The sequence below is a fragment of the Zalophus californianus genome, chromosome 9, assembly GCF_009762305.2.
Source record: "Zalophus californianus isolate mZalCal1 chromosome 9, mZalCal1.pri.v2, whole genome shotgun sequence".
NCBI classification, from domain to species: Eukaryota; Metazoa; Chordata; class Mammalia; order Carnivora; family Otariidae; genus Zalophus; species Zalophus californianus.
The window spans coordinates 82,976,500-83,004,007 of NC_045603.1; the positions used below are offsets into that span (position 1 = coordinate 82,976,500).

The 27,508-nt window shown below is 37.3% G+C and overlaps 1 protein-coding gene across 18 annotated transcripts in view; it reads left to right on the forward strand.

The window, feature by feature from the left end:
* The window catches only part of SOX5 (SRY-box transcription factor 5), a 1,040,220-nt gene that overhangs the window by 998,267 nt on the left and 14,445 nt on the right, over positions 1-27,508 (forward strand). For all 18 annotated transcript variants that reach the window (XM_027594377.1, XM_035729355.1, XM_027594379.1 and 15 more), the window contains 3 exons: positions 7,006-7,151; positions 23,684-23,792; positions 26,607-26,780. In XM_027594377.1, coding sequence (XP_027450178.1) covers positions 7,006-7,151; positions 23,684-23,792; positions 26,607-26,780 — 429 coding nt within the window. The remainder of the gene's footprint in view (positions 1-7,005; positions 7,152-23,683; positions 23,793-26,606; positions 26,781-27,508) is intronic.

Consider the following 27,508-nt stretch of genomic DNA (forward strand, 5'->3'; position numbering starts at 1 on the left):
ATTAAGTCTTTGGAAGATACTAGAATGTATTATCCTTACCCATTATTCTTCAGAGGCATTAACACATGAAAAGTAAAACTTTACTGAGCAAATGTAGTAGACTCACATTGATTCAGTAGAATGAGGGAAAATATTTTCCAGTTCATCAATTTGGTACTTTATTTCTACAACTTGCTAATTTAAAATACAATGGCATGAAGGAGGATATTACCTTGATGTTTCATTAGTTTACAATTTTAATCAGAAAAACTTCTATGAGGGTAGGTTGTTGAACAAAAATACTGTAATAGTTTCATAGAAAGGTAGTGGATTGTCAAGAAGTTGAGGGTATTATTCAACATCTGGCAATTAACATTTGCATAGAACTTTACAATTTACAAATTGCTTTCACATTTATAATCTAATTCTTGTGAGTTTTCACAGATGAAGAAATGGCTACATATCAGGGTGCCAAAAATTTGATGATGATAAGTGACCTCAACAATAGAAAAAAATCAGTATTTGTTGAAAATGACTTGAAACACATGTGCCCTTACTTTTACTTCTAGCTGAAAAGTCCTATGTAAAACAAATATGTAGTAAATAAGAATTTGTATTGCCTTCATAGCACCTGTTAAATCCATGAGTTCAATAAATCTGTGTCATTACGGTACAGGCTTCCATCGATGTGATGACATAGATAATCAACTTGGAATTATAAAGGTAGATACTTTCAACTTAGAAATATGCATTTATTCCTTCAACAGACCCTGCCATGCGCCAAAGGAATAAAAGATTGAAAATTTTAAAATGCCCTCAAGTAGTTCAAAGACTGGTGTAAAAGACAAACTTAAGACAAATGGAAGACAATGTGACAATAAAAGCATATATAAGGTTTTAAAGGAGCATAGCGATGAGAAGTTCTAATGTTGCCAAGGAGCATGCCTGGGCTGTATCAGGGAAGTCATTATAGAAGAGGTGACATTTGAATAAAGTCCCAAACACACTAGAAAGAAAGAGTATTTCAGTAAAAGAGAAAAGCTTGGAAGACAGAGGTGGGGGTGGGAGGAGACAGACCAGTGCTTGGAATAGGAAATAGTCTTATGCAGCTTAAGCACAGAACTCTGGAGAGACTAGCAGGAAGTGACGCGGGAAAGATAAGCAAAATGGATATCATGAAGAGACTTTTAGGCCATTGTAAAATGTTTGGAATTTATCCCAGAATGACATTTTTGGGGGAACATTACAGGGTTTCTTGTTCCAGTATATCTGGGAAAAACTGCATGCTTTTGTTATCTTTTGAAGACTCAGTGCACACTAACATTATCAAGATCTTGGGAATTATGCAATGAGAAACCTTTGTCACATTAATTTAGTATTTCCCACACTTATTTGAACATGGAATTATTTTTTCACAGAATATTACATCTCATCTTATGCAATGCTCCTTTAAGCACTAAGGTATGGAGCGATGGGTTTTTAATCAGGTAAAGTGATGTGATTCATATTCCTTTCAGGGAGATATTTTGAAATGCTTTACCTGGAAGCAGATAAAGGAAATAGATTTGAGGAGTGTAAGCCTGAAGATAGGGAAACCAGTTAAGAGGTTAAGACATTGGCCCAGGTGAGATATGAGGGGCCTTTAGTGAAAGTGGGGACCATGAAAATGAAGAAGACACACATTTGAAAGCTGAGGAGGAAGCATGACTGTCACAACTTGGTTGTCTGTTATATATATATGGGGTAAAGAGATCTCTTAGGTGACCCCCAGGTAACTGAATGGGCCACTGGAAAGGGATATGGAATGTAGAAAGAACAGAATTCCATGCTAGATACGCTGCATTTCAGATACTTATGAGACGTTCAAGTACAGAAGCTTGGTAGACAGATATGTGTATCTAAAAATCAGGAAGGATTTGAGGCAGACAGCAGATATTTTATAGTACTTAGGATTACCCCTTGACTCTTCGAGCAGGCTTAGACCAATTGTGGTATTTGGTTTCTAAGGCTGCTGCAACAAATTACCATGAACTGGGTCACTTAAACTAGAAATTGATTGTCTCACTATTTGGAGGCTAGAAATCCAAAGTGAAGATGTCAGCAGGTTTAGTTCCTCTGGAGGCTCTGAGAAAGAATCTGTTCCATGCCTCTCACCTAGCTCCTTGTGGCTACTGGTAGTCGTTAGTGTTCCTGGCTTAGGATGATGAATAACTCCAGTCTCTGCCTCCATATTCACAGGGTCTTCTCCCCTGTGTCTCTGTGTCAGATCCTCTCTCCTTTCTAAGAACACCAGTTATTAAATTTAAGGCCCACCTGAAATCCAGGGTGATCTCATTTCAAGATCCTTAATTACATCTGCAAAGACTCTATTTCCAAATAAGGTCACATTTACAGATACCAGGTTTAGGCCATGGACATATCTTTTTGAAAGACACAATTGAACGCATTATAAGTGGTTTCCCGTGTTTCCTTCTGCCTTTTAACAGTTTCTTCCCTTCTGGAGCAGCTAGAACTCTTTCTGTTTCGATTTTATCCTAAGATTGCTCATGAGTTTCCTAAGCTGACAATGGAATTTAATAACAATAAGCCACTTTAAAAATATAAACTTTAAATAGATGCCATATTATACCATTTACCATTTTTGTAATGGAACAAATGTAAGGTTGATGGAAGAGTTAAATGAAATAACACAGGTTATTTCCAGGTTGTCCCTTTTTTTTCTGTGCCTGAAAATATATAAAAGGGGCCTTTTTAATTTTGAGAATTTTGTTGGTAGTGATTAAGAAGAAACACCAAGGCATAAAAAATCAAACTGTGGTGAATTTAACAAGGTTACAGAATCTTGCAAATTTCTTTTTTTTTAAGATTTTATTTATTTGAGAGAGAGAATGAGAGAGGGAGAGCATGAGAGGGGGGAGGGTCAGAGGGAGAAGCAGACTCTCTGCCGAGCAGGGAGCCCGATGCGGGACTCGATCCCGGGACTCCAGGATCATGACCTGAGCTGAAGGCAGTCGCTTAACCAACTGAGCCACCCAGGCGCCCAAATCTTGCAAATTTCTTACGCTAAGAATCCCTAATCTACATTTCCCAAATCTCATTTGAAGTGCTAACTGGAAGCCATATTGACCATTGCCTTCCCACTTCCCTCCTTAGATTGAGGCTCACCAAACCTCTCCTAAGTACATACCCACCTTCTGATCCTATCTTATGATGCAGTTGGTGCCTATATATGAATGCAAGCTGAATAAAATCTATCAAGTAATCATTTGGGGGTTTGTATGGCATGACTCCCTTTCCTTGAACCTCTGTACCAACAAGAAATTATACCCCTTCACGTATTTTATCATTATGGTCAAAGTCATACAATAAGACTGCTGAGGGTGAACATATAGAGAAAATGAAAGAGAAAAGAAAAGAAAGGAATTAACATCTTCTGCTGCCTCCTCAGGTACCAGGTGTTATGTACTCCTTCACAAGATGTGTTATTTTGTTTAATTCTTCCATCAACCTGACATTCATTTTGCAGTTGATGGGAATGGAAACCCAATGAGATTGTTATAATTTGGCAAATATCACACTTCCCAAGAAATAGAAACCCAGACCCATCTGCATCCAGTGCCTAAATCCTATCTATTTCACTATGCCCTTTTGTAAGTAAACTGACAGTGAATAACTTTCATGGACCATTTATTATGCAAGACTGTATTAACTCATTTATGTTATCTAGTGAATGTTATCTCCATTTAACCAATAAGATAATTGAGATTTTAAAAGGTAAAACAACATGTACAATTTATAGAGCTCGTAAGTGGCAAAGTTACGGTTTTAATTCAGACTTTTCCAACTCCAAAATGGCAACTTTTTCTGAAGATTGTAACTGTGGACCAAATCTAAGGAGGAGATGAAGAACAGATCTCAGGCAAGGCTATGAAGCTGGAGGAGGCAGAGAGGAAAGGGGATCCCATGTTATGATGAGAAACAAAGAAGAAAGGAGTTTCTATAATGAGGGGATTGTCAGTGAGGTCATTCTGCAAGTCATGGCAAGTGTCCCTTGGATTTGGCGATTTAAAAGAACAAGGGCAGCAGAAGCAAAATTGTAGCAGAAATGGAAGAGTGAGGAAGGAATGAGAGAGTATGATAAGAATCTTAGAAGATAAAGAGAGTTGGAAAGAGAGGGCAACACAAAGTTGAAAGAAACTTTATTTGCTCATCTCAGGTGGAAAAACTTTAGTACTTACAAATTGAAGTGGTAGAGATGGTGAGGAAGTTCAGATCTGGATGACATAAATGTGAAAGAGCATGACCAATGGAGACATATAGAAATCTAGAGCACGAGTTGAGGGGATTTGCCTTGAATCAAAGTAGGGGCACCATTTTCACTGAAATAGGAGGAGACAATGGGCAGAAATGGAGACAGATTTGAAACTAGCATGGGGTAGGAGTCGGGGTGGGGGTGGGGCAGGAAGGTGAGAGCTCAGCCTTATCGGTCTTTCCAAAATCGGAGTTGAAGCCATTTGGCAGGAGAGAGGGAATCAGCAAGATTGGTAATTTAGTGACTGTGATGAGAACAAAATGGGAAGAACCAGCACACAATCCTGTTATGGTTCAACTCTGTAATATATAAATGGCCTTAAAATTTAACACAGCAGATACAAATGTTAGATTTCATAGAGCATTTTAACTAAAATTCAAGAGTCTCTAAAAGCAAGAAGGTTTATTTTAAAGTGGACGCCTATTTCCACCTGCATAGGAACACACACCTCAAACTGGAAATAGACATTATGGAACATATGTCTGTCAGTTATTCACCCCCATATAATTTGCATCCCTTTTGAATCTATATTAATCATTTTTCCTGCACAACGTTATCTTGGCAGCACCTAAAAACATAAAGAATTCATACTTTTATTCAACGCCATGTGCCAAACCACTTCAAAATGTATTTGTGCTCTGGAGGAGTTAAATAGACTGCGAAAATGCATAATGCCAAGTTGTACATAAACAGGGGTTAGAGCATAGGAAAATCAGGCTGATCCTCTTAAGATCTTTTACTAAATGAACATATCCTGAGACCATCACTGCCCTATACGAGCCGTATTTCTTTCTAGAGTAGTAGTGTACATGAACAGAATCAGTTCAAGAATGATATATTAAGAAGGTTGTTCAGGAGAACCAAGACAGGATGCTGAGGATAATAGAAGGTTAAAAACAAACATAATTTAAAGTAAGCATTAACCCTAAAGGTTTGACCTAGGTCTAAATAGTTTTTCATGATTCATATTGTATTTGTAATGAGCAAGGATGTTTTGTTCTTTGAATATGTTCCAATGAATTTAGCTCTGAAAAGCAAAACCTATAGTCGCTCTCAAGGCTCCTCTTGCTGTCTCCTACACTGGGACTTATCTTTCTGCTTCAAGGAGATCAGAGGATGAGGTCTAGTCTGTGCATATCGGGGGGTGGGGGGCGCGGGGAAGCACGGATCATTTTGAAAATCTCCAGCACTGAAGCACTGTACTAATCTGACACCAGCTTCTTCAATAGAAATGTTTAAGCAGCAAGAAAGTATTTTATGTTTTTTGGCAATCAGCAGATCAGATAGAAGAGTCTAGCAATACGGCGAGGATGTGTAATCTGACATGATTAGACAAGGCTCTTTAGTACCAGAACATTCATAATTGAGACAAAGAAAGAGTATTAATAACACTTTCCTAACACGGCAGTTAGCCATTTTATATTTCCTTTCTTTAATCTTAGTGTTTTTCAACAAATCATGGGATTTAATAGCGTGTTTTGGCAGATTAGAGGATTTATGGCCCAGATGTTTTTTGTTCTAAAAATGGATTAGGGTGTAAAGTTTGCTGGAATCCATGGAACATGTTGAGGCAAGCCGGTCATTTTATGTGTGATTAGTGCCTGCCTTCTGTCTCACAGTCCCTCCATCTGTCACAATTCACCAATGGATCTGGTTAGATTTAGCCTCTGTCACAAACAAGTCCCTTTTCTGGGCAATTTCATATTATAGATTCAGTTTATGCCATTTTATGCCCTACTTAAAAGATAGGGAGAGTGAAAGATGATATATTAGCTTTCCTTTCAATATTTACAAAACAGTCTTTTCCCATCGGTATTCTACCTAAAGTCGTGCAGACGATCATAATAATGTGCATCAAATAAATAAGTGACCAGTGTTAAAATTAAGTTAAAAAAATTAGTGTTGCTCCTTATACCTGTTATTCTTTAAAAGAAATATTTTGACAATTTTTTTTTTTTTTACTTTGGATTGTGGAGCTGTAGACGCAAATTGGTCATTTGACCATCTTATTAAGAGTGTGAATTAAGTGTGACTGTGGCTTTCAGTAGTCACAATTTCTTACCATACAATTCACAGGTGCTTGGTTCCATTCTGTGCTTGAAATTTGGCCCCTTAACTCTTACAAGTTTGTATCCAGAGCAAATCACTGCCACCTGTAGTTTATTTCACCATCAGTGGAATTGGGGGTGGGGGGAGGATGACGATCTTCTTTTACTTAGTTAATAATGATTTATTCTTTCTGTATATAACAACCCTAATAGTGCTATATGCAAACTCTAAACTGATCTTTCCAATACGATGAGAGTGTCAATAATTAGAGCAATAATCATCAATACCTCCATCCTATGGTAACATTCAAATGATCCTTACATTAAAAAAATCAAAGATAGGTTTTATTTTTGCACTACAAAATATTCAGATAACTGAAAAAAATTATATTTAAACTTCTTTCCAAGCATATGGAAACAACTATATTTGCCTTAAATATTACGTTTGCATTACAGATGCTTGGCACCACGTTCACGTATGACTGTATGAATCAGGCATTATCAATTACTCATTCATTCATTCATTTTAGACTCATGAAATTGAGAAAGTACTATATGCCAGCCACTAGCCATTACCCCCCCCAAAAAGACATGAATTTTATGGTTAAAGGTTAACCTATCCATGCATTTGTACCAAACATAGCCTTTGTTCTGTCACATCTTCAGGTTATTTAAATGACCATGATGCTGTCACCAAGGCAATCCAAGAGGCTCGGCAGATGAAGGAGCAGCTTCGGCGGGAGCAGCAGGTGCTTGACGGGAAGGTGGCTGTTGTGAATAGTCTGGGTCTCAATAACTGTCGGACAGAAAAGGTTAGTTCATAAAATAACTGACTTTCCAAAACTGCTTAAATTGCCTAAATGCTTTTTTTTTCCTTTGTTTTCTCTCTTCTCACCACCTCAGAATGAGGGTTCTCCCTCCCTTTTCCCCCCTCTCTGTCAGGAGTACAGAAATCTTCATGCCCATCCTAATCAAAACCATCTGGAAACGAGACGAGTTATAATTCTCTTCTATCCATCTCCAAACCTTATTGACAATTAATATCCCCCTTCCTGCCATCAGTTTGCATTAAAATGGAATGGCATTTGAAATATCTGAGTCTGAGTGAAAGTTTTGCTTTACAGAGATGCTTAACTTGTATTTGGGGATGAGCTGGATTTGAAAATGCTGAATCTTCTTTAATCAGCATAAGCTTGGATGATACCCATGCTCATAGCCTAAGTAACTAGGATCCTGAGCCTGTCATAATATGTTTCCAATGCAAAGCGCTGTCAAGTTTTAGATGACTGCACAATTGGAAATTTTGATTTTATTATAAAACAAAATGTGCTTTTTAAAACTTGGACATTATTATTATACCTAAGCCCAATGAAACTGCTGAATTTATTTGAGATGTAATAATTTCAAACTCCCTTGTTGAAGCTACACTGTATTTTACTCAGAAAAAGAGTATGTTGTTGCAGAATGCTTGGAGTGATGTACTTATCTTGGTCATATTTGATATTTCTGAATTGAAATTTTAACATGTTACTGGGTCTTGTTTTCATAATCCTGTTGCTAAAGAGATACAGTAAATCAGAGAAAAAAAATGATCAGCTACTTAGCAATAACTTGAAAGTTAACCATCATGGGAAGTTCACGAGACAAACAGCAGTGTCCAGAATGAGCAGCTTGCTAATTGGGTAGCTTTCTGGTTCCCCAGGTTTTATATGGAATTTGATGTGCAGTCCCTAAGAAGCTCACAATCTGCATAGTGGAGGTGAAATCTATGTGTGATCCCCTCACAACTGTACTGTTCCTCTGGTCCAAACATGGGTCAAAAGGATGGAGAAATGACTCCAATTCCGCTCTGTTTCTGGAGGGGAGTGCAGAGTGTGGTTAGGGATGCATCCCTGGCAGGCACACAGTGCAGGAAGAGCGATACTGGGGTGCAGCGAGGAGGGAACAAAATTTTTCTAGCTAAGCACCAGAAGGGAAGGGGGAAAGCAAAGTGACAGCTCCAAGAAGGAATGATAGCAAGCATAAAGGAATTTATATTCAAATATTTAAACATTCTTGAAAGGATGCTTGAACAGAAATTCCTTTTCTCTGCTCCCCATGTAGAAATGAGTTTAACACTCAGCCAGATGCTAATGCAAAGTGACTCAAGCTATTCCTCGCAAGCATAGCTAAATTGCCGTTATTTGTTAAGCGCATTGAATTCAGCTGTGGATACAGCAGTTGGTTGCATTCAGCGAGCATCTGTACCCTCTTTTTTTTTTTTTTAATCCTCCAAAGCAGAGACAACTCTACCTATCTCCCCCCTCTCCTCCCCTGTGCTGGCTGGGAATTGTCAAGTGACAACCGACCAAATCCTTTTGGACAGGAAGCCTTCATCCTGACTTCTCTATACTTGCAAAACAGGCCTTGTGGTTGGATCAGGGAGCCCATTAAAAGCACTTTGATGGTATGGAAATTCATCTTCATGAAGCTCCTAGGCCCCTAAGCAGCATGCTGTTTAGCTGTGGTTACAGATCACTCATTCAGATCGGAGGGCAATAATTGTGCTGACGGCTTGTAAGGCAATGGAAGTACATAAAATAATCCTGGGCCCTCCACCATGGCACTGCGAGTTAATCTTCTCTAATACAGATCAGCTGTTGTTCTAACACATGACTTTATGCCGGCTCCAGTGACTCCGCTCGGCCTTTTGATTAAGTACCAGGAGTGGCGCCGTCTGCATTCACTTTACGCCATAGTTGTCCGTCGTGAGGGGACTTTATTTCCACGTCTCGTTCCTTCTCCACAATCAGCCTTTATGTTATTTCTCCGATTAGCACCTTCTCTATCTGTGTTGCAGGAGGGAGAGTTGCCTCTTGTCCAACAGCACTGCCTTCAATTTCCCCTTCTCCTTTCTAGCATTATAACTTTTCAGAAATCTGTTTTTGGAGTCATACCTGCCAAAGCCTGTTGGCCAATTAAGATGTCTCCATTCTCAAGAAGGCTGTCATCCCCATATCTCTTCACCATGCCCATTTGATGCAGTTGAATTACGTCAACTACAGTCTTATATTTTCATGGGTTTTTAAGTGAAAATCTTAAAATATGGAATGAAACAGTTCCATTATTGTAATAATATGGCAGACTTCGGTAAGGTGTAAGTAAATCTTTTCAGCAGAAGGATCTGAATGACACCTTGATACCTGACAATGAAGGTGTGATTTTTGAAGCTCTCTGAGAAGCAGGTGTTAACTGTGGTTGCCTTTTCCTGTTGAACTAGCTTGGGTGCCATTTCTATAAGATTAATGATCTATGTGCAACTCATGGGTATGAGATAATGTCAAATTTATATCCTTTAATTAACACCTGCTACCTATGACGGGCAGTATTGTGTACTTGAGATACTCTATTGAACAAGAAAATATGTTCCCCTGCCTTTATAAAGTATATGGTTTAAATCAAATTATTATTTCAATTGTTAATCATGGCATCTTTATGTGTGTGAGCCTACTTGTAGGAAGTGAATAAAGGCCCCACCCATTTTGCTTAGCCTATCAGATCATTTCTATACCTGAGTTGACAAAGGTGGCTGCTTATTCTTTTTTTTTTAAGATTTTATTTATTTAAGAGAGAGAGACAGAGCGAGAGAGGGAACACAAACAGGGGGAGTGGGAGAGGGAGAAGCAGGCTTCCCTGCAGAGCAGGGAGCCCGTTGTGGGGCTCGATCCCAGGACCCTGAGATCATGACCCGAGCCGAAGGCAGATGCTTAACGACTGAGCCACCCAGGCACCCCGGTGGCTGCTTATTCTTCCACATAAAGTGACAGCATTATGTCTATTGTGTTGTTTTTCTCCTAATACCTACCTTTTTAATAGATTTTTATAATTGCCCAACTTTACCCATGGCCAGAGCATAGGTAGATCAGTAGTTGGTTTGAAATTTTGCTTCCGTTTGAAAGACATAAACAGAATATATGATAAATTTTTTGCACTCTATCATTTGAATACCAAAAGAAGGGCATTTCTCTCACTAAAACAATACTCCCAACTTCCTAAACCCAGAAAGTATGTGAGGTGTAAGGAGTGGGCAGGGGGTGGGGGGCGCCAGGGGGCGGGGGAGGCATGGATAAAAAAAAAAAAGAAACAGATAGAAAGAATCTGGGAGAAAGGAAAGGGGAAAAGAGGAGAAATCCAGCCTGGTGCTTACCACCGGCCTGAGAGGTGATAGCACGACCTGAAATTCCTACGTTGGAATCCTGCTGTGGAGATCTGTTTTCTTCAATACACAAACCTCATACATAGTATTTTCTTCACATTTCAAATGACCAACTTGGTTGTCCCAAGCAGAAAGTCTTAATTCTGAAAAGCTGTAATTGGTAGTTAAAACAATTAGAGGTGTGAAGATAGGGACAAATGTTTTCTAGTAATATGCACCAAAACACATAATGAAAGTCATTTTTACTAAAACACATTTTAATTGAAGACTTCTAAAAGATTTCTCATTTTTTACTTTTCTTGGAAGTGCTTCAACATACCCAAAAACTGTGTATGTCAGGTTTCTTGGAAACTCTGGGACACAGTGTTATTTATAATTGTCATTTCAGGTTAATTATAGCCTGATTGCATATTCGGATAATGTTATCTTTTATCACATAGCTCTTCACAGATTCGTGTTATGGATGAATAAAAGAAAAATCTTCTCAGGTAGGGAGAATCAGAAAGACCCTCATACATTTAGTTTGTCAAAACCACCCACTTTGCTTCATTAATACCCAAGTGGCACCGTCTTGACCGTATGACCAACTGCATACTCAGGTTCTGACCGTATGTGTGAAGGTAGCCATAATTAATAGGAAATCATTCAGACCTCAGTTTTTGTCCTGATTCTACCAGGCAGTACTTATATAATAGAGACCCAGTGCACTTGACTAAAATGTGGTATTGACCAGAAGTTTCCTTGCTGCTTTCCCTCACTCCCAATGGAGTTATCCTTAGGGGAATGATGCCTATGCTGTAGTATTTGTTAGACATGTATATCATTACAAGGGTCAGGAAATCTAAATACAGTAGCTTCAACAGATAATGATTAATTTTTAGCACATAATGAAGTTCTGTAGGAGGCAGTTGGTGGCATTAGTTTATCAGCTCAGCGATATCAGGGTTAAAATCTCCAGGATTCTCTTAGCTTTTCCCTTAGGGTCATAAAACATTGCCGTACCTACAGCTATGCCACGAAGACAGGCCAATTTGGGAAGGAGAAGCAGTTTTCTCTTTGCTCTTTTCAGTCCTCTTTCACATAGAGATGTGTTCCGTTCCTTCTTCATTCACATGGGGGTGTTTCTTACGTTATTCACACAGAGATGTTTCACTGCACCCCTCAAGCAGACTTCCATAAACATCTCATTTGGGTAGAAATGGGTTGAGTGTGTACCTTTAAGACAATTACTGGCCAAAAGCAAGAGAAGCTGCCTTAAGTTGATCATGAATTACATTTGGGGACTGAATTAGAGACCTCAGCTTATCCTCCTGGAGATCAAGGGATATCTTAAGATCAGAGTATTTTGGCAGAGAAGAAAAGGACCAGAATGGCTATCGAATAGGAAAAGGCCATTGTAAGCCACAGCTGCGTGATAAAAATAATATCAAAGCTCTCAAATATTTTCTTCATGAAAACCTCGTGAAAGCATGAAAATATTTTCTTCATGAGACTGGTTTGTTTTGATTGTGTTAGATTTGTTGTCATCTATCTAACCACTTTAGTTCTTGGCACTATTATGTGTTCAGGGCCTTATACCTTGTCTGTAGTTCTTAAAGAAGTAAAGCGCACATAAGCATGAACACACCCCAACATTGCTTGGGTGACAGATTAAACCAATGAATGTGTGTTCTCTCACATGTTTCTACATGTTAAGGCCGACTTCTGTACTACTTTCATATAGAAAACAGATGTCACTCACAAACATAAACATGCAGATGCGTGCTTCTGTTTTTTACCATAGAGAATTCACCCAGCAAGCAAACATTAATTGCCTACAGTGTACCTGAAATCTAAATCTCTACACATGCTATGAATTCCTCTATTACTGCAAGTAAGAATACCTGGCAAAATGCCTTACTTTTCCTTCTGAGGTTCAGTGAAAATTCATTGCAAATTTCCATAGAATAAGGGGGAAATTTACAGAATCAGAGGTATATTTTAAACCGTAATTTATTCAACAATGATAACAGTCTCTCTTTTCACTTGTCAGTCATACTCCTAAGAAAGCCTTACCACCTACTATATAGACTCATTTGTAAACAGAAGTTAATATTTATCACTCTGCTGCTTGGACACTCTTCCACTACAACCTCCTCTTTTTCGGCTATTGTCAACCTCTTTCTTTCCCTTTAACAGAGTGCCAAACATGAAATGACAGTGACCAATGTTGACTTAATGTGGATGTTTAATAATGAAAAAAAGTGTGTCAGTCCTAGCATTAGTTACAAATGGCAGTAAGTGTATCGGATGGCAGCCCTGTAATAATTTTACATCCATCATTCTTTCCTGATGCTTCGCTGGCCATCTGATGGATGGGGCCAGCAGTTTTAACTCTTCAGAAACTGACACAGTGTATCTAGTTCAGCATTATCTAACACATGCTCCTTCCCTCCGATAAGGACAAGGCATGTGAGGAATTGTGAATTACAGGTTTTGCTTTGAAAAAGTGAATATGAAGGGATTCATGCCTCTGCATTCAGGGGAAGACACTACAATTAATTAATGATTTATGGATGGCTTTTGTAGATCTTGCCTTTAGCCAAAATGAATTCTAGAAGTCAAATTAGAACTAGATATTTCAGTGGTTAGAGGAAAAAAATTCATGAAGGAGGAAGGCATGTTAGGTAAATCCTTCCAGAGGAAGTGAGATAGATCCCTTGCCTCACCATGACAAAGCAGGAGCTTTTGGGGGTGGGGGGTGGGGGGATGGCGCAGTTGTGTGTGAGCACTCGTGTGTGATTTTTAAAAAGCCCCCAAACTTTTAAGACTGCTGGTTGGAATTTGTCTAGGAAAAATTACAGTGACACAAATTATGAATATTTTTCTTTATAAAAGTGAGTATATATTATTTTTTGATTTCTACATTTACATATTAATTATTCCACTACTTTAAAAGACACACGCAAATCTGACGTTGAATGCTTGCCTTTTTTTTATTGGAGCCTCTCTACTCTGAAAATTTATATAAAAGGGATAGGGAACTGCTTTCTAGGCAACTGATTATTAGGAAATCTAGACCAGCTTTTTATGTGCAAGTTGGCATTTGATCCTTAGGTTTTCTTCTCTTTTGTTTTTCATTCGTAAAACCTTCTTAATTCTGAGTGTCTTAGCTAGGGAACACTTCTTATGGGACAGGAAGGGAGAGGAAAACCCCTTAGTGAATATTATCAGCACAGAGCAGCCAGTTTTTAAAGACCATGACAAAAAGGCAAATAGGTATTATGTCATCATCCATCCATCACTCTAGATGTCAGCCTTTCAATAATTCCAATCGACATTCTCAACAGGCTGGTGCAAGTTAAAGGGGCTGTTTGTTTCTAGAAATTGAGTATGGGCTGTCTATAGCCTTTTGTTCCAGATGGTTTTCTTCTGTGTCTTTTCATTTCTTTCTTTTTCTTTCTTTTCTTTTTGGGGGTATTTAATTGAAATACATGCCGAGTTTGCAGACTGCAAAGATCAGAGCTGTTTTCGTCCAGCAGTGGTAACTATGCATTAAACATTTTGATTTGTTTGAGCTTGAAGTTTAGTCCTTTTTTGCCATTTGCTTCATGGAGTTTGTGTATATTTACAGCCTCTGCATTTAATGGCCACATGCCTTATTTTCACAGATGGCCAGTGGAAGACTTTTTCTTTCTCTTAGTATAGCGCGCTTTCAGTCTTGCTACATTTGTCACGGTGCCACTACTTGGAGCTAGCAAGTGCCCACGCTTGGTGGGGAGCAATTATGGTGTGAGTTTTTAAGGAGCTTTTTAAAGGTTTTTTTTTTCCAGTAAACTTTTTATGGTTTAATTTTCAAGCCTAGAAAAGCTGTGCATGTTTTCAAACAGAGAGTCTTGTGTTCTTTGCATCATTCTGGTAGAGGGGTTAGTGCAGGATGGTCCAATAAAATGAGACACACAGGGCATGCCAAATTGGGCTTTCGGATAGACACCCACAGGCCTCTCTGATGATTGAAATTGTCTATTCATTTAAAGACACGAGGAGATGCTCACAATAGTATTCCTGAAAAAAGCAAGTTTGAAAACACCATGTAGAGAATGATCCAGATATTTTTAAAGTATAGTTCTCTGTTGCGTAGATAAAACACTAGAAGAATAATATAGTGTAGTGATGCCAAGGTGATAGGGTTGTAACTTGGTACACAGGGGCCCACATTTCTGATTTTCCCAAATTTCCTATAAGTAAAGTAAGAATCACTTTTGTTGTTGGACCAGAAGTGTTCTCTTTAAAAACCTGATCTATTAAGAGTGGTCTTTCCTTCTCCCTTGCTCCTATCCTCATTCCCAAGATCGAATAGCTGCCTTCAAGACAATTAAACAGTAAAGCACTGAAATAATTAGAGACATTTGTTTTTCAATTACCCTCTTATATTTACTAGATGTGTTGCATTCTCTATTGTCATTTATTGCAAACTACTTTACCAATATGGATTAAAAATTATGAGGAAAATATTCTGAATTACGCATGCATTTCAAAGGATCTCATTGAATCTCTTCAAGCCTACCACTTCTCTTTTTTTTACAAATGAGAAATACTTGCTTATGGGTCATAGGAATAATAACGGCTACTGCTATTTATTTTGTGCCTCGCCCTTTTCAAAGTGATTTCGCATTAGCTTGCAACCTTGTACTGTAATATGAGCAGAACGGTATTCTATCCTTGTTTTAAAAATAAAAACGAGATTTGAGAAGATTGCAGGAATTCCAGTGGGAGATCAGTTTTTAAGCCAAGGTCTTGTGGCTTGGAGTTCAGTCTCTCTTCTAAAAGACCGTGCTGAAGAAGTTCGAGAAAGTATTCAGTGCCTGATGATTGGCTTGTGCTCCAGCATTGGTCATGTATATTAGTTAGTACAGTCTTGAGGCTTTATTACAGAAATCTCATTTAAGCAATCCCCATCTCCATAATATGTACATCGTTCTTCCCATTCTTTGTTTTTCCTGTATCTGTTCCCTTCCTAAGTCTCTCTTCCTTCACTACGCACCACCAGCCTCTTCACTAAAGGATGAGCTAGGAAAACAAAAAGAACTTGCTCCATCTTATTTGTTTTGCTTCTCGTAAGCAGTGCTGATAAAACATGTGAAGTTTTAGCTGTTGATTAAATTGAGATTCTAAATATCTTTTCTAATCTGTATTTTTCTCTCCCTTCCCTTAAAACAACCATGGATAATTGAAAAGTGAACCATAACTCCGATGTGCCTGTTTCTATTTGTCAGACCCAGCATTTGTGAACCAAGCCATGACTCTTTAAAATAGTCCAATTATATTTATTTAACTGAGTTGACTATTGGCTACTGAGGCTACATTCATAAGAAAGCTAACAGTTTTATAGCTTTTATTCCATGAAAAGGAAAAATTAAAGAGAAAAATTCTATACATTTCTGTAACTCAATAACTGGGTTACCCATTGTTTATAGAACAATTATCATCAGACAATGTTCAAGTTTTGTGTTTACATCTATGTAGCCCTCCCACCTACCGGACATCCTGCCTTGGTGGTGAATTCTATTGTTTTTCTTTGTTGGCCTCCTGTTTTTCTCACGTTAACCCTTTTGATTTAACTCAGTGCTCACAGTATGTCTATCTGCCCTGCTTTGAAATTTAACAAGGTCTTTTTTTAGACTTTGGTTGAATGCTGACCACATACACAAACATTTGAAAACTCAGGTCTTAGTTTTTTCTTCTCCTGCCTTCCCGTTTCCACATGTACACAGCGTAAGCAAAGGCCAGTGTTTTGCCTTGACGGTGTTCATGTGTGCCTTCTTTGTGACTGATTTGTTTTCTACGGATTCCTTTGAGTGGCTTTTTTGTGCATGAATCTTCCAGGCCTCAGTGACTTCTTCCTGTCCCTGGCAGTGGTTTTCTGTTTTAAGGACTAAATTAGTACTGTTGAATTTGGGCATATAACTAACTGTGTCTTTCACAAAGTACCTGAATCTGTGAATCTGATTGTTTCCGTGAATTTGGCAGTCTCTTCACAAAATATAATCTCAATAACCCTATGTTTCTTCTTCATAATTTGAAATCTCTCCCTTGACTTTAAGAAAATGATGGCAGAATTCTCAGTTACAAGTGGAGGGCCCTTAAGGTTTGAAACTTAAAAACTTTTGGGAAAACTGTCATTTATGATAGAGAAAATGTGTATAGTTTTATATATTGGTCACAATTTTTTAGTTTTGTTTTAGGGAGTGTCCAGTAAAGTAGGACATAGAATTGCAGTTTTGAAAGACAATGAAAAGGGCCTTGAATTTCCTCTTCAGTATTTTTAATATGTCAGACATAGGTAGTCCTATGTCCAGTACTCGAAAATCTCCAGAAAGGGGAAATTTTTTACATCTTGAGGCAGCTCATTTAATGGACAAACACCTCTGACTATTAGACAGTTCTTTGTGGTTCATTATATTTCACCTGATAACTTAAAGCCATTGGTCAGTGTTGTATCTGTTGACTGTATATAAGTAAGTTAATTCTTAAGATATTTAAAGACAGGTATTTTGTATCTGCTTTTCCCATCCCATTCAACTTTCTCTTTCAGGGTCCAATGTAACTTCTCCATCATGACAATAAGGATATTGATAGGAACATAATCCAAAGCTGAGTTAAGCCCAAAACATTATAACCATTGAGCATCCCTGGTCTGCATTCCAGTTCCTGTAGAAAAATAAACTAAGGTCATTATAATATTGTTTTTGTTAATGAATCCATACTGGCTTTTTGTTGTCACTACATCCTCTATTACGTGCTCTTAGCCAAAGTTTGTAACCATCAGCTCTGTCTTTTCTGGAACATACATTAAGTGCTCAGGTCATTGTTCCTCAAATTTCTCTCTTCTTTCGTAAGTCAGAATTAATTGTCATTAACTTTCTAATATTTCTCCTACTTTAAATCAGTTCTTTAAAAATCATAGGAATTCATCAATGTTATCTACAAGTCATGCTACTATCTTGGATAATTATTCATCTGGATTAAGACTTGAATTCATAGAAACTGTGTTTCCTTCAAAACCATTCTGTCTATCTTCAACTTTACAATACTTTTTAAGAAAACTTGATCTGCCAGTACATTTCAATTTGACCAGATTGCCTAAGTTTCTAAGAAATTTAGATGAAATTATACTTCAGGAAACATTTCATGAAGGTGGCTACCAAATTTCATGAAAGGAAATTAAGCTGTGAACAAAATTATGTGTTCTAATTCATGATTTTCTCCACTAGAAGAATCTCTGGATATTGAAAAAGAAAACATCAAGATTAAATAAGGATGATTTTGTAGATGAGTAGACCAGAGGCCATTTATGGACCTTTCCAACCCCTTAGTTTCCATGTCTCTGTGACTGATCCTCTGATGGAAATATTCCTAAAAGATACCAGATTTCAGGGTACTAATGTGTCTGGAAATATCCCACTGGATACATTCACATTTGACCAGAGTAAAATTAGTGAATTATTTCTTCAACTTACGTTCTTGTTAGTCTTGGAGGGAAGTGTATGTGTGTGTGCCTGTGTGTGAGAGAAGAGAGAGAGAGAATGTATTTGTATATAATTTATATACAATTTACAAGAAAGCCTTTTCTCCCATTTGTGCTGTTAGATTATGTGGGTGGATGGTTATTTTTTAGAAAATGGCGTTCTCAGTAAGCAAGGGTGGAACCGAGAGGTTGAGGGGTGGACATATGCATTATTTCTTTGTATTTTACTTAAGCTGATGAGAAAAATCTCCAAATGATAAATCATTATGACATTATAAATAATCTTTCATCTTCTTTGGTGGTCTGTGAGGTTCACATAATTGGAGGGTTAAAAACCTTTTTGGTTTCATTCTTCCTCCCATGTCATTAGTATAGAAGTAGACCATAAAAAAAAAAGTGCAGCCAGAAGGGGTTTAACTGTTACTGAGTTAACATTTGACAGTCACACTCTATTCTGTCATTTCATGCATGTGCTTTTTATGAGTTTTATAGCTTTGTGAGCTTTATTTCAGGGATGTCCATTATGATAGCTGATCCACAGCCCATCTCTCTTTGTGTATGTGTGTCTGCTGGGGAGCAAAGCTCATCACTTATACGAATCCCAATTTCAAGGAGTAACAGAGGAACCATTTAGTCATGCATTGTTTAATTTGGGATTAGGTAACTAAGGAAATATCTACCTCCTCTAAAACAGAGTTTTTGTGTGTTTTTTGTTTTGTTTTGTTTTTGACTGTTCTATGAAATAACACAGGATATTCGTTTGAGCCTCTATAAACAGCGAATTTTTAGTTATTTTCTGGATAAATTGAAGTAATGGAATAGGAAAAGTTTTCAATTTGTTCATCATGTCTGAAAATCATATAGAAAATAAAAAAGATTAAATACATTATTTTAGATGACAGACAAGAGGAATGAAAAAAATCTCAGCAATTTTTAGAGTTGTTAACAAAATTCTCCTTTTGAATGCATATTTGTCCACTACTCTAGCCAGGGAAAATAAAAGGTCATAACCATGGCAAGTTACTTAATACTGTTATTGAACTGACTATTCCTGTAATTCATATATGTTAGGAAGAATCTTTATTTTTTCAATTTCCTTCATTGACCTCTTTCCCTAATATTAAAAGCACAGATATCTTAATTTTTTAAGCTGATGAGAATCTATCATTATATTTAAACCCCATTTTACAAATTAGGATTCTGGGACTCAGAGAGGAGAATTGATTTGTCTAAAGTAATATACACAGCAGAGTTTGGTTAAGAAGTAATGTTTTTGGATCCCCAAGCCCATTATTTTCTGTATGGGTCATTTTCTATATTTTCAAATATGTCCTCTTCCCATTAATCCCTATGGTCTTTTGCCATTCAGAATGTACAGATCTTTCCTGACTACTTCTAATCAACTCATTGCTTACATCTCTAGATATTTCTTGGCTTTCCTTGTTGATTCCCACCATAGCCTGGTGTCATGCACGAACAGTACATGTGTTGTTTTCTACTAAGCAAGTCAATTGAATGAGCCCCAGAGCCCAAGACCAGCTGCTAAATTGCCTAAGTGAATATTAGCACAGTAATAATACTTCTTTAAATGCTGGGTTTAGAATCATTTATTTGATCCAAAAAAAAAAAACACTATATGATCTAAAACTTTATTTTCTTCTGTAGATGAGATACAATTCATTTGGATCCTTGCTCAAGTCAACATAGGATCACAAGATTTTTCAAGTAAAAATAGACTTTACCTTGATCTCAGTAAACCTACAGTATTGTATAAGATTTGATTAGCCAGGTAGGAATCATCTTTCCAAAGGAAATCTTATTGTTATCCAATTGCTAATTTGTATTCAAGAGAGAAAGCATACAGGTCATCTTGTTTGATCCTTATTTGTAAATTCTCAAGACTCTTTCATTTTGACTACTTTGTAGTAATTAATATGCTTGTACCCTCTACTCTGCGATTACTCAGAGCATTTCAGAATTTTAGCAAGTATTTCTTTAAATGTGTTTATTTTTCTTTAATTTTTGCTTTATTTCTGATAGAAAAAAGGTAGATGAGAGAAAACCAGTGAATCTTGTCAGTTTCAGACCAACATTTGGATAGTATTGAAGGGCAGTAAAGTAGAAGTGCTGTACTGGATTTTTATTCAAGAACACCGATCTTAAAGTAGGGGCATGAGGTGTTCTTTTTCTGTACAAATTCTTAACTAATGTGTTTTTTATTAGAGCCAGATGGGACTAAGAGTCTAAACTTTGGTAAAAATTATCACTTGTGCCCATCAGCATTTTTTTCTGCTCCCCCAAACTCAATTTCTTGTTTCCCATTTTCAGCATCTTCCCATTTACCCCCTTTCTACCTGATATCAAACTGCACTCATTTTATGTCAGCTAGCTCTGTTTGTTAATTAAGAGAGGGAAAGAGTGGGGGGAGGGGTAGAGAAAGAGGGAGAGAGACAATATCAAGCAGGCTCCACACCCAGGGCAGAGCCCTATGCAGGGCTCGATCTCACAACCCTGAGATCATGACCTAAGCCAAAATCAAGAGTCAGACACTTAATCCACTGAACCACCCAGGCAACCTCAGCTGCCTCTATTTAGGAAAGATTAATTTAATTATAGGAACCTTGGGAATCAAAATATTACCTTATTGAGCTATGTTGGCACGTTTGAAAAGAGGCTTTTAGAAAGGGAAAGATTTAATCCAGGGAACAGAATCTTAAATGGTTGAATTTTAGACATGATAGTGCATAGATGGACTTTCTGGGGACAGGGACAGCCAGGGATGCTGGAATTGGAAGGAGTGGGGTCAGAGGGATCTTCTCAAGGCACCAGCATTTGTGCTTTATAACATATGGCTGATTCTTTCTCCTCCTATATACCTATAGATTGAATTTAAACTTCTGAGAACTATTCTTAAATTCAACTCATTCTTCTGATGTTTCAGCATATTATCTAGACAACTATCCACATAAAGATTTATATATACTCCATACATAAGAACTAAATATTTGGGACACCTGGGTGGATCCTGGGTGGCTCAGTCGGTTAAGCATCTCCTTTCAGCTCAGGTCATGATACAGAGTCCCGGGATCGAGCCCCACACTGGGTTCCCTGCTCAGTGGGAGACTGCTTCTCTCTCTGTGCCTCCCCCTGCTTGTGTTCTCTCCATCTCTCTCTCTCTGAGATAAATGAGTATAATATTAAAATTTTACAAAAGTACTAAAAATAAATTTTTATTTACTATAGGATCAATTTTCATGTGAAATTCTATGGCAATTATTTGCCATGGAACCATTGTGTTTTAATATACCATATATTTACTATAGAACCACTTAGGTTTTAGTATAGCCCCCTTACCTCAATTCCTTTAAGTCTTCTGAATTTCTTGTCGGCAAGGGTTTTTAAAATGTGCCAATGTTACCGTTTTGATTTACATGCTGTTTGTTGTAAGGTGTTTTAATTAAAGGCACACCACACATTCTCTAATTCCTCCAGTCACATCTCATTTCCCTGTTCACATGTCTGAGAATCAGCTATGCAAAAAGTCACAAAAACAGTGCAGCTTACCCTGTTGACTTCCACTATCTCGCACGGACATGTTCTTGGGAAGTATTATACATTACATTTTGGGTAGCTAATTAAATAATTTTATTATATTGTATACTTTAGGGATAGATGATTAGAGGTCACTTACTGTAAAAACTGTTGGTTAGTTTCCTGCCCATTATTTGCTAATTTTAGCTCTTGGTAAGATGGCACAAGATTCATACAGCTGAACTCAGAACCTTAGAAGTCACTCAGCATTTCGTCCTTTTTCTACTCCAATTGCCTCCATTTTGCTTTTTCTTCTTAAAAGAATTTGCTTCAGAATGGAAAACTCTTTCTAAAATATGTAGGATTTATTGCCCTATCCACCATTAAATCAAAACCTGAGAGGCAATCCATGCTTAGTACATTCATTCCCCAAAGATAGTACAGTAAAGTCTTCATTGACTGGAGATGATCAGATCATGTTGATGGTGTGTGTGTGTGTGTGTGTGTGTGTGTGTGTGTGTGTGTGTGTGTGTGTTTAATGTAACTGTCTTCTATTTTAACAGCTACATTTACTATAAAGAGAGTCTGTTAAGCTGGTGTCCTTGGTGCTCCTGTTCTTAGCTGAATATATACAACAGACTCTCAGCAAAAGAAATCCAGAGCATATAAAGCCCCAGAAAATACCAATTTCACACAAACTAATTGGATCAGTTTCTACTTTTTTAAATATATAATTTATTTCAACTTAGTACTATATTATCCTATAGAACTCGAGTTGATATCAACTATTTTGTTTCCAATTTCCCTGCTATGTTTTATACTAATGGACAATTAAATACTTTTTCTACTAAACCATGTAGAGAATTTGATGAATAGGAGTTCCAAGGCCACTAAATTTAGAGAACTTTTTGTCTAGTATGTACAATTGTAATACTGTCAGAGATTTTGTAGAGATAAAGCATATACTATATTAAGAATATCAATACCCTAATGGTTCTTGGTGGGAACATTAGTTGGACCCTTTTACCTGTAATACAATTATTTTAAGTAGTTAATTATTTTCTGTGAACATTTCATTATGTCAATAGCTATCCCACAGTATATGTGGTTCATTTGTACAGTTCATGATGGTGTTTCTCAGAAAATGAGGTAAATAATTATAAAGAAACCTGAGCAAATTTTATGAAATCCGATAGATGCTTTTCTTAAAACTGTTTTGGAACCAAGTCATCCTCACAGCAGTGATGGAAAGTGCTAGAAAAAGTTGTAAACCTTCCATTGTATGCTTTTTCTTTTCGTAAAATCACCCAATTACTTAATTGGAAGTAGTTTAATATCTTATATGGTTTAGATTGAGCATTATATATTTTCCTTGAAAATAATTGTTTGTAATGCCATGTTCTCCATGAATTCAAATCATGCACTGCATGCTTTTAAATGACTTGATGTCTTTGCAGATCTAATTTTGGTGTATTTGTATCTCAAATAATTCGCCAACTCAATATTTTGGCTTAGCAATCCAAATCAAATTGTGGTCCAAGTAGCAGGCACTCACATCGAATGTACAGAGACTTGACAAGCAATTAGCAATGAATATTTAAACGTCTTCATTACCCTTGCATGAGGAATGCAGATGGCATTTAGGGAGATGGCAACCAGAGGGCACTACTGTGAATTATGTTTCTATCAGTTGGTCACCTGACTATTGGAAGACTTTCTCTGGGCCCCATGCCACTCCTATACTTCTACTGTCTGGCTAAAAATAAAGGCATTCCAAATGTTGTAAAACAGGTTGCTTTTATGAAATTTCTCAGCACATTTTATGATTTGGGAAGATTGTCTCCAAGGATCCCTGCACATACCCCTGAGGCATACCAAACCCAAATGCCAAGACTGTATAGGGGATTCTAAGAATCAGAGTTCCTTCAAAAACCCTGCTGATCATTTGATGATCAATTACTTCAGCATAATGTGCTGAATGTGCAAAGGTGAATAAATCAACGTTCTGTCCCTCCCAGAAGCTAATGTATTATATATGGCCCAAGAAAAGAATGTCTTTGAATAATTATAATTTCCAGATTGAGCTCTCATTATAAATTTCTTTTTTTAAGGAAAAAACAACACTGGAGAGTCTGACTCAGCAACTGGCAGTTAAGCAGAATGAAGAAGGAAAATTTAGCCATGCCATGATGGATTTCAATATGAGTGGAGATTCTGATGGTTTGTGAAAATTGTTCATGTATATTCTGATAGTGTACAGATGTGTCTATTTAGTGCCAGTTAAAACTACCAAAAAGTCTATAAGATAGCCACATTATACCTGGTCATTATAATAAGAGCTCACATGTACTGAGCAGTTCCCATGTGCCAAGCAATCTGCTGAGGGCTTTGCATAAATCATCTCATTAATTTCTAGCACAACCTGTGAGATAAATACTATTACAAATGAAGTATTTGTAATATTTGGCCCTGGGAATTTTGAATCATTTTTCTCCAAGATAACAGGGCTGTGATTACCAGAGGCAGGTCTTGGATTCAAGATGGCATGATTCTGAAGCAAATACTCCCAGTCACTGCCAGACTTCTCTCTCACTTCCCTATTTCTTGTACCCAAAGCAAACTACTCAGAAACTTGTGTCTACAAGCTCATTTTCAAGTTTTCATTTGTCAAACTCTGACCAGAATATAAGACTAAGCGGACATTTTCAGGAGACACACGTGTGTGTGTGTGTGTGTGTGTGTGTGTGTGTGCATGTATGTTTGCACTTTGGAACGCTTCACTCTTATACTGTTTACCGTTCAGTCAAGTGTCCTCCCTCCCCTTTAGAACCCAACTGGAATACCAGCTGCCCAACCTCATGCTTTCTTCACGTGCCTCAAGATTTCTGTTGTCTGTATCATCTCTGAACATTTTAAACATCCCCAGTGACAACTAATTAAATTGACACTAATTTTCATAGCACAGCAAACAGAGAAAAAGAAGAAAGTGCTATTCGTCTTACCTTGAGCTGCAGCTGGGAACCTCCCTCCCGTATCAAGTGCCATATATGCATTTTGAGAACACTGTCCTCAAATTTGTTACTATGGGAGAGAAAGTCCCCTGCATATAGAAAAGGCTGCACCAGAGCAAACCATTAGAAAGCATACTTTAGGACCGAGGAGATGGCCTTGAGTTCCCCAAAATACGTAGTTGTCTACTCTGTGCCTTGGGCCAATTCTACTTTTAAGTGCAGTTCTACCCTAGCCAAGAGACTAGCCAAACTTGAGCATGTAGCCAGATAATTTTATCGGAACTGAATTTTATTCAGTTGGCTATCCAACCAAAGTCAGTGTTTTCCTGGCCTTTGGGATCCAAACGTTTCCTTCTCTTTTCTACATCACTTGGCTAAGATAAACGTGGTCTAAGTACATATAAAGAGCTTGTTTAGCTTTGGTGAAGTTGCATAATGTTCATTTTATTGCTTATGTTGCTGTAAGGTGTAAGAACAGGAAAAAGCAGATGTGCAAATGATCATTTGCTGGTTACAAACCCATTTCAGCAAGATGTTGCCATATATTAGCACTCATTTTTGTCATTAAAAAGACAATTACTGGTAATAACACATTTCATAAATTTTAAGTTGTATTAGCATGATAAAATATATCCATAGTAATCAGCATTAAAACATCAAAACTTTGTTGCTATTATTTGTTAAAGTCACTCATGCTTGTATGCAAAACATTTTCCAATCTTCATCAGACCAAAGAGCATACTATGAGTGAGAAATAATGAGGAACTCCACCACCAGGTATGCTGTGTTTCTGTTTGCTGCTCTAGAGGTCTTCAAGTCTGGGTAATTTTGGTTGATTTATGTTCCTTCTAACTGAGAAAAGAGAAGAAGAGGAGTCTGAGGGAAGAAAAAAAAAGCAATGCTTTAATTAAAGATAAAAGTTCTAGAAATGCCCAAATTATTTAAAAATTTTATATGCTACCAAAATACATCTCTTCCATATTTTCTAATGATAACCCTGGAAAACTTGGTATCACAGTTCTGTGCTTCCCCCTGCTTCTCCTGATTTTCTTTGCCTAACTCGAGTATGTCTGGAAGCTGTTTAATCTGGTGAAAGTATTCTACAAAGTCACATAAAGCCTAGAGGAGTGAGGGCAGCTCCCAAGGGTTCTACTGTGGCTCTTGGTTATGCTTTATCACCTTGAGTCTTGCTGATTGGAAAAGAACTTTCAGTAGGTCTCTTTGGGTAACTTTAGACATGAGGGAGAAAATTCAAGGGAATGAATATATTATTTGTTTCACCTTAAATATGTGGCTGTGAACTTTTTAAAGAAACCATAGTAGTGTAACTGTTCATTTTTTTCCCCCTACCATTTTCAGAGCTCTTCTAGGGAGCAGGCTATCATTAACGCATCAGTGTATTTCATGTATTTATTCGCACAAAATTGCAAAGAAAAGCCAAACACATTATAGAAGAATTTCTATATTGTATTTTAACCTCAAATTTTTATTTAGCCGCATTTTTATTTATATTACCTCAGAGAGAGGAAAAGGGAATGGCTACTTAGTATTCTGACCGTCTTTAGGTAACAGACACGCATCCTCACCTGTGGTCATCCATTGTGCCAAACAGATTAGTGCTTCACAATTTTGTGAGCTTCTCCACCTGTCTAATATTTCCATGGTACCAGCATGCCTATTGGGATGCCCCAGCAATTCTCTTTCCAATTTGCATCAAAGATTACATATTCAAATTTCTTTTGTCCTCTCAAAAGGAAATGGTGAAACAGTCCATAGTCCATCGATAAAAAGGAAAAAATATATTAGAAGTGAATTAAAAATACAGATACAACAATTGCCACCACAGAGTTTATCACAAAAACTTCATGAACAAGCATCTGTCTCAAGAACTGAAAGTGCTTTTATATTCATATTTCAATAGACTAGAATAGATATTTCACTAGACAAACATTCAATGGCAATCCAAAGAAGAGAATAACCAAAGGTCTTAACACTCACATGAAGCAATGTTCCCTATTTTTAGGAAGTGCTGGAGTCTCAGAATCAAGAATTTATAGAGAATCCAGAGGGCGTGGTAGCAATGAACCCCACATAAAACGTCCAATGAATGCCTTCATGGTGTGGGCTAAAGATGAACGAAGGAAAATCCTTCAAGCCTTTCCCGACATGCACAACTCCAACATCAGCAAGATATTGGGTAAGAAATGTATTAATGATTATGTGATGCATGCAATAAATTTACAGCTCTGTTTTCTGCAGTTGTTGAAAGGTATTGGCTTTAGAGGCCAGGCAGTTCATGTGATCTGCTTATCTAAAAAATAAGCACCATTAATTGAGGCTTTTCTTCTGATGACGAAGCATTTCATGTTTGTTGAGAAATGTGCCCAGTTTCTATAGCTTATTTAGTTGTGTGTCTCCATACTAATTGTTGTAATATTTTCTCTTCTTTAAGATCTAGAAATATTTTGTACCAAGTCTAAGAAAAAAGTTCTTTTCCTATGAACTACTTGGTAATAGGATTGACCTTTGAACTATAGAATTCTTCACGTGGTAGGGATGGAGGTATAGGTGATGTTTGTTCCTGTACTATAACTGAAAATCAGTTTAGATTGTCAGGACCCAAGAAGATGGGTCGTGTGGTGCAATTTTTGATTTATACTTTTAGTAGCCTTAAGCAGATTTTCAGCATCTTTTATTTATATTTTACTTTTTAGAATTACTGTTCTTTTTTTATTAACATATAGTGTATTATTTGTTTCAGGGGTACAGGTCTGTGATTCATCAGTCTTACACAATTCACAGTGCTCACCACAACACATATCCTCCCCAATTTCAGCATCTTTTAAAAAGGGACTTTTCCTGTCATTTCAGCTTTCAGCTTAACAGATAAAGTACATATTTTCCTTATGTACATAGACACTGACG